This window comes from Salmo trutta, unplaced genomic scaffold (assembly GCF_901001165.1).
Source record: "Salmo trutta unplaced genomic scaffold, fSalTru1.1, whole genome shotgun sequence".
NCBI lineage: Eukaryota > Metazoa > Chordata > Actinopteri > Salmoniformes > Salmonidae > Salmo > Salmo trutta.
Window position 1 is genome coordinate 10,956,117 of NW_021822911.1, and position 8,579 is coordinate 10,964,695.

An 8,579-nucleotide genomic window follows, 5' to 3' on the forward strand; every position below is an offset into this window, starting at 1 on the left:
AGAGGGACAGAGAGAGAGAGAGAGAGAGAGAGAAAGAGGGACAGAGAGAGGGACAGAGAGAGGGACAGAGAGAGAGAGAGAGAGAGGGACAGAGAGTGACAGAGAGAGAGGGACAGAGAGAGAGAGAGGGACAGAAAAAGAGACGGACAGAGAGAGAGAGAGAGAGAGGGACAGAGAGATAGCAGTTAGTTAATAGTATCTCTTCTTGCAAATTCATCTTCTGCACATCTATCACTCCAGTGTTTAATTGCTAAATTGTAATTATTTCGCCACCACGGCCTATTTATTAACTTACCTCCTTTATCTTACCTCATTTGCACAACTGTATATAGACTTTTCTATTGTGTTATTGAATGTACGTTTGTTTATTCCATGTGTAACGCTGTGTTGTTGTTTGTGTCACACTGCTTTGCTTTATCTTGGCCAGGTCGCAGTTGTAAATGAGAACTTGTTCTCAACTAGCCTACCTGGTTAAATAAAGGACTTGTTCTCAACTGGCCTACCTGGTTAAATAAAGGACTTGTTCTCAACTAGCCTACCTGGTTAAATAAAGGACTTGTTCTCAACTGGCCTACCTGGTTAAATAAAGGACTTGTTCTCAACTGGCCTACCTGGTTAAATAAAGGACTTGTTCTTAACTGACCTGCCTGGTTAAATAAAGGTTTCATTAAAAAGTCTGGCAATAACTTAACTTTTCATTATTTAGACAGACTCCTCTAAATAATAAATATAATAAAATAAAAACAGTTAAATGCTAAGTACTATACATTGGTTTTATTTTAAAAATAACAATAGACCCTATTTAGTACTATAATGGTATTTACTAACATAATATTATTACTATAATAGTTTCTAAACGTGTTCTAGGCTACCCTACCCTAGAATTAGGGTTCAGGATAAAACAGGTTATATGTAGGGTTAGAGTTTCTGTACAGCACTTTGTGACATCTGCTGATGTAAAAAGGTCTTCATAAATACATTTGATTGATTGTTAGGTTCAGGGTATTTAAAGAGATAAACTGTATGTGTTTATATCTCTCTTGCTCCTCCCTGTGGTCTTCTGTGGGAACTACATACCTCATTCACCACACTTGATAGGCTCATAATCTGAGGTAGCAACTGAGTCAGAGCTACAAATCAATGATCTCCACCTATCCATTAGGTTTAACAACTCAGTGAACCTGCGCAGCATTCTCTCTATTTGATGTCTACGAACCAACAGATTACAACGATTATCATATTACCCAGCAGCCATTTAGAAACAAATAAAAAAAAGGTTATATCTTTTTTTTTCCTTCTTCTAACTGTTTAAATCGGCCACATCTTGAAAAAGAGAACAGGGACATGCGATTTGTTGAGAATTTACACATTTTTATATATAAAACATATATATATATATATATATATATATATATACAGTTAACCATGACCAGAACATGTTTAACGTTTGAAGGCTTTGCGCCAACCATCCCTGTAGATCACTACAATCTATAACCAGGTGAACAGTGAGCTTCCTCACCAAGTAGCTGTAACCTAGTTAATAATAAGTTTCCTGAGGTAAACCTACAAGGTTAGTTAATAATAAGTTACCTGAGGTAAACCTACAAGGATAGTTAATAATAAGTTACTTGAGGTAAACCTACAAGGTTAGTTAATAATAAGTTACCTGAGGTAAACCTACAAGGATAGTTAATAATAAGTTACCTGAGGTAAACCTACAAGGATAGTTAATAATAAGTTACCTGAGGTAAACCTACAAGGATAGTTAATAATAAGTTACCTGAGGTAAACCTACAAGGTTAGTTAATAATAAGTTACCTGAGGTAAACCTACAAGGATAGTTAATAATAAGTTACCTGAGGTAAACCTACAAGGATAGTTAATAATAAGTTACCTGAGGTAAACCTACAAGGATAGTTAATAATAAGTTACCTGAGGTAAACCTACAAGGATAGTTAATAATAAGTTACCTGAGGTAACCTACAAGGATAGTTAATAATAAGTTACCTGAGGTAAACCTACAAGGATAGTTAATAATAAGTTACCTGAGGTAAACCTACAAGGTTAGTTAATAATAAGTTACCTGAGGTAAACCTACAAGGTTAGTTAATAATAAGTTACCTGAGGTAAACCTACAAGGATAGTTAATAATAAGTTACCTGAGGTAAACCTACAAGGATAGTTAATAATAAGTTACCTGAGGTAAACCTACAAGGATAGTTAATAATAAGTTACCTGAGGTAAACCTACAAGGATAGTTAATAATAAGTTACCTGAGGTAAACCTACAAGGTTAGTTAATAATAAGTTACCTGAGGTAAACCTACCAGGTTAGTTAATAATAAGTTACCTGAGGTAAACCTACAAGGATAGTTAATAATAAGTTACCTGAGGTAAACCTACAAGGTTAGTTAATAATAAGTTACCTGAGGTAAACCTACCAGGTTAACGCGGGCTGGAAGAGAATTACTTCAAAACCACATCAAACAGTTGATTGGACATTTAGTAATATTATATATATGTAATATTATATCACTGGGCTCCTCTGTGCTAACAAACCCTGTGTACCACCCCTCCCCTGTTTAACCTTGAATTTCGTTCAGAAAAACACTTCCACATTTAGCAAAACGAACCAACTCTTAACGGATCTGTTCGGTGGTAATAAACGGAGGCAGATTAGACACCACTACTCTTGTCGAAATCAGCACCAACACAACCCCTCACATAAATTATACTGGTAACTAGCCGGGTAACAAGACTCACCTTTTACATTACCACAACCTACGCCTTGTTCATTCTGGATACAGTGTATATGTTCCTCTCCCACCTGTTCACCGACCAGGATCAATAATTCCTCCACAACATTCTGGATACAGAGTGTATATGTTCCTCTCCCACCTGTTCACTGACCAGGATCAATAATTCCTCCACACCATTCTGGATACAGAGTGTATATGTTCCCACCTGTTCACCGACCAGGATCAATAATTCCTCCACACCATTCTGGATACAGAGTGTATATGTTCCCACCTGTTCACCGACCAGGATCAATAATTCCTCCACACCATTCTCCACAACGCACCTGAAGAGACAGCGTTTCTTCTCCACTCGGTTGAGGACATCAAACTACCCAACTCCCTCCTCAACTCTAACCGATAAACAGCGGAAACCAATAAACAAACCCTCCCACCATGAGAAAATACATTTGGAAAATAGGCAAAAGAATAGCTGCACTCTTCACGAACCACAAAACCTCACGGTACCTTCTTCTATGGTATAATGGAGGTCCTCAAACCAACGTTAAAGGAGCATGGCGCCACCTACTGTGCTGGAGTGTGTTCAATCACGGTTTACACCATTTCTAAATCCTTCGACCTAACTCAGTACTTCTGAGAAAATAAAAAAGAGTCCTAGTAACTTCTAATAGACCCTCCCCCATCCCCCAAATCCCTTCCAACCCCCCATCCAACCCCCCATCCAACCTCAATGACCCTACACTTCAATCTTTCCCTCTCTTCAACATCCTTACAACAATATAACAACACATGCTCCACCGTTTCATTGGCAATACCCTCCAGACACAAACCATTCACATGCTGCCAACCAGATGGAACGACCAGTTCAATGTACAATGTCCTAAACACAATCGAGTCCCATCTCTTCTTCTCTTCTGCCACACATCTATCAAAATATCAAAATCAAAATATAAAAAAATATAAAAAATCAAAATGTCTCTGATCTCACATTTGTCCTCACCTCTACCCAGTGGAACATTAATATATATTATATCTTGTTTTAAAGTTATTTTAGCTAACGAGTCTACAATTTCATTCCATTCCACACCTGAATGTGCTGGGACCCAGCAGAATCTCACTACTAGACCCATTCTCTCAATTCTCCATAATAACATTAATACCTCCAATAGTAGGTCACTCCTAATAGATTTACCAGATGATAAACTATTCAATACAGACAGAGAATCTGAGGATACTATAACTCTAACAGGTTGTACGTCCTCCACCCACTGGAGGACAACTATTATCACCAACAGTTCAACTGAGTATACTGACAGTTCATCTGTTAGTCTTCTACATATCTGCACATCACATTCAGGAAGGTAAACACCTGCTCCTGTGTGCCCACTATCTGGCACCTTGGATCCATCTGTGAAAGAGGTAAAAAAGCATAACAACTTCTACCAATGTAATTGTCAACCAGTTTCCCTTCATCACTGACTTCTGACCCAATCATTTCCTTTTGTCTACCAAGGTTAGATCAACAACAGGATCTGGGAGTAACCATGGAGGAACATCCCCTATCACCACAGAAAGGGCCAACCTCCAACTCCCTGAAACTACTCTCATCAGCAAGCTTTCCAACTGTCCAACCAAAACCACTGCCTTGTCTACTAGTATATTCCCAACAGTCATCTAGAACAGTAGCAGTGGGATGCTCAACCTCACAGCCTTTCAACCCAATAAGCTAATGACAATTTATTACGTCGTATATCCAAAGGCATCTCACCTGCCTCAACTGGACTATAATATAAATCCATGATATTTTGGGATACAAAATGGGAAAAGGGGAAATTATGTCTCTCTCTGACTGGAGGAGACAGGTGAAATGGTGTGTCTCCTCTGGTCAACAATACTCACCTTGAAAGACTCCACAGCCTGTTGGAGCTCCTTCAGCTCCTTCTCTCTCTCCTGGAATCTCTGCTGGACCTTCTGCTGACTCATCCCCAGCTGCCTCTGTGGAGAATCACTCTTCAATGAGCTATCAAGCTTTATTAGTCCAGTAGATCAATAGTATAGTAATGTGACATAGGGCCCATAGAGAGGAAGGTCTAAAAAATGGATGGTCCATTTACTAAATGATATTTATTTGTTGCTATGTGAATGATTATAGTTTGACATTATAAAATGGTGATACATCTGGAGAATCTGGGTTGACATATCTATATACTCAAGGTTTGTGTTCATATTTGTTCTGCTGAGGATTCATTTCATTTCAATGATCTCATATTCAAACAGCCTTAGTTCCTACTGTATCTTTAATTCTTTGTTTATCAGACAGTCACCAACAAGTTGTTCTGGTCTTACCTGTTTCTGAGTCCTCTCTGCTGCAGCTGACACTGTATCATGGCCTTTATGTTCATCCATCACACACAGCAGACAGATACACTGCTGATCGGTACGACAGTAAACCTCCAGCAGTTTGTCATGATGAGAGCAGATCTTCTCCTGTAGTTGTGCGGTGGCTTTAACCAGCTTGTGCTTCTTGAAAGCAGGAGATTCGTAGTGAGATTGGAGGTGAGTCTCACAGTAAGAGGCCAGACACGCCAGACAGGACATGAGGGCTTTCTGCTTTCTGGTCCCAGTGCAGACATCACACGCCACATCTCCAGCTCCAGCATAGCACAGAGCAGGAGGGGGAGCAGCCTGGAGTCCTGTCTTCCTCAGTTTCTCCACCAGCTCAGCCAACATGTTATTTTTCCTCAGATTAGGCCTTGGAGTGAAGGTCTGTCTGCACTGAGGACAGCTATAGACCCCTTTCAGAACATCCTGATCCCAGCAGCCATCAATACAGCTCCTACAGTAACTGTGTCCACAGGGGATGGCGACTGGTTCCTTCAGTAGATCCAGACAGACAGAACAACAGAACTGGTCCTGGTCCAGCAGAACTCCCTGTTGAGCCATTTGGACGGTTGTTCACTCTCACACAGACAGACGACACAGAGACTCAGATCAGTTTCGTTTCCTCAGAAGAGAGTTTGTGAAGGGGGATGGACTTCCTGGTTCTGCCAGAGGGGTGGGGTTAGAGGGAGGGAGGAAGAGAGAGAGGAACTGCATGCAACAGCAAGAGGGAGACAAATAGTCTTGTTCCTTGGTTAGAGCCCTTAACATGGAATAAAGGAAATAATGAATCTTAAAATGTGAGTTATTAGAATATAAAGGGTAACAGTTTCTATGAAGTACATATTATAATTATTTTAATGACCTTTATAATGCCTTATAATACACTTATGTGTTCTAATAAGCAATAAGGCCTGAGGAGGTGTGGTATATGTAAGGATTGCGGACCTGGTGGCAGTGAAGTCAGACGCAGGAGAGCAGAGATAGGTAATAGCCGGAGCAGTTTAATACAAAACGAACCTACATGGGAACAAAACCCGATGCGCACCAGTAACAGAGTACAAGCACTTACAAACAAACAATTCCACACAAGGACATGGGGGGAACAGAGGGTTAAATACACAACAATTCATGATGGAAATGGAAACCAGATGTGTAAGAAAACAAGACAAAACAAATGGAAAATGAAAAAGTGGATCGACAATGACTAGAAGACCGGTGACGCCGACCGCCGAACGAGGAGAGGAAACGACTTCGGTGGAAGTGGTGACAGTATATGGCTAATATACAGCACCACGGCTAAGTGCTGTTTTTAGGCACCACGCAAAGCGGATTGAGAATTATGTAACACTTTCACAAATACAATCAAATAAAAATGTTATTGGTCACATACACATATTTAGTAGATGTTATTGTGGGTGTAGTGAAATGCTTGTGTTCCTGGTTCCAACAGTGCAGTAATATCTAACAATACACCCTAATGTAAATGTCACGGGTGTCGTAGGGTTTAGACCAAGACGCAGTGGGAAAATGTACACTCATCTTCTTTTATTAAAGGACAAAGAACAGGCCAGTAAGGCACAAAGCTATACACAGCAACAATCTGTCACAAAACCCCCATGACAAAACAAACTCCTAATTATAGGACCTTCAATCAGAGGCAACGATAACCAGCTGCCTCCAATTGAAGGTCCAACCCCAATGTACTAAACATAGAACTACAATAGACAAGACAGAACATAGAAATACACTAACATAGAACATAGACTAACAAACCCCGGACCACATAAACCAAACACCCCTCTACCTAAATACATAGCCCGAACCACAGGATGGCAATTTAAAAACACTTTTTCAACATTTCAAGATAGCAGTTAGTTCAGTCTGATCTTATTAAAGACAGCTGTATCATTATTTTATTCATTTTGACACTTTTTTTGCTATGTTTGAAGGCTGTCAGCTTCTTCTCAGGAGGAGAATCACTTAGCCTTTCAACTAATTTTCAAATGATAGGATGCCTATTTTAAAAAACTTTCTCTACATTTCAAGATGGCAGTTAGTTAATTTTGAGCATATCAAAGACAGCTGCAACTTTATTTTATTAATTTTCACAATGTTTTTTTTTTTTACCCAAAATTATTCTAAGTCCACAGTCTCTGTCATTGAACTATGTTGAGCCGTGTGCCTGGTGATTGAACAGGTTACCAGGTGTGTTTTTGAATATAGTTCTTAATGGCTTCAGTGGTGTGCTGGGGTCCATTGCTTGCTAAGGGGGAACCTCCCACCCGGGTTCAGCCAACAGGGGGCGCACCCAGCCCCTCTAGTAAAACTGAATGTCTCTCTCTCTCTCTCAGGCTATGAAAAAAGCCCCACCTCCTCTCGCTCAGCCATTCTAACAGTGGAAGCCAGGATCTGTGAGAAACTATGATAATAAACTGTGAACAATAATGAAGCCATGTTTGTCTGTGTGAGTGAGGATTTATTATTGAATTGTGTGCTAACTTTAACTTTATGTAATACATCCTCTGTTTCCTAACTGAATAAACATTTTAAGATAGCAGTTGGTTCAGTCTGATCATCTCATGTACTGTTGGAACTTTATTTTAATCCTTTTTCACAATTTTTATTTTTATTTTTTTTATGACAAATTCCAGAGCCTCTGTATACATTTGTACACATTTTTTCCCCACTCTCTACTTTGTACAATGACAGAGAAAGTGGGACTCTGTCGTTTTTTCTGACAAGTTCTCTCATTGATCTCAGGTTCAGCCACCAAGGGGGTCACCCACCCTCCATGAAAACTTTCATAGGCTCTCTTTCACTCAGTAATCATGTAACAAGTGGACAGGCTCCCAGAGGCAGGGCAATCAAAGGCTCCAAGTCACTGAAGTGCCCATCAGCCCAGCCATTGTTATTATTCCTACCAGCCGTTCTACAGTCCCTGAAGCGGGTTGATTAGTAGGTTGGAACCCCGTTACAACAGACACTTTACAATGACGCAACAATCAGCGTTTGAGCTGGACACACTCATTTGGAACACTCATTTAGAACACTCCTTTAGAACGCTCGTTTAGAACGCTCGTTTAGAACGCTCGTTTAGAACACTCGTTTAGAACGCTCGTTTAGAACACTCTTTAAACGGACAGTTACCAATGACGCAACAATCAGCGTTTGAGCTGGACACACTTCTTTTCAGAAACTATTTACACAAAACACACACACAGAGTCCTTACAAAGTTTATCTCCTGAATGTGAGCAGTTTTTTTTGGATGCAAATGGTTCAGATATTCACAGAAGTATATATATATATATATATATATATATATATATATATATATATATACGTATGGTATGAACAGTATGAATAATAACAATGGCTGGGCTGATGGGCAGTTCAGTGAGTTGGAGCCTTTGATTGCCCTGCCTCTGTATTACTGAATGAAAG

The 8,579-nt window shown here is 39.7% G+C and overlaps 1 protein-coding gene across 1 annotated transcript; it reads right to left on the reverse strand.

Moving 5' to 3' along the window:
- Positions 1–3,967: 3,967 nt before the first annotated feature.
- Positions 3,968–5,903, reverse strand: LOC115186340 (E3 ubiquitin/ISG15 ligase TRIM25-like). Its single transcript, XM_029746013.1, has 3 exons — positions 5,102–5,903; positions 4,655–4,750; positions 3,968–4,163 (listed from the first exon to the last, which is right to left on the reverse strand). The coding sequence occupies exons 1-3, from the start codon at positions 5,696–5,698 to the stop codon at positions 4,080–4,082; spliced, it is 777 nt and encodes a 258-aa protein (XP_029601873.1). The 5' UTR covers positions 5,699–5,903; the 3' UTR covers positions 3,968–4,079.
- Positions 5,904–8,579: the final 2,676 nt, after the last annotated feature.

What these genes read in the sequence shown, in the direction of transcription:
- LOC115186340 (XM_029746013.1), bottom strand. Translation starts at nt 5,698, where the DNA reads ATGGCTCAACAGGGAGTTCTGCTGGACCAGGACCAGTTCTGTTGTTCT. An exon ending in CAGAGAGGACTCAGAAACAG is followed by an intron (nt 4,751 to 5,101) that starts GTAAGACCAGAA and finishes GATTCTCCACAG; the next exon opens with AGGCAGCTGGGGATGAGTCA. An exon ending in AGGCTGTGGAGTCTTTCAAG is followed by an intron (nt 4,164 to 4,654) that starts GTGAGTATTGTT and finishes CCTCTTTCACAG; the next exon opens with ATGGATCCAAGGTGCCAGAT.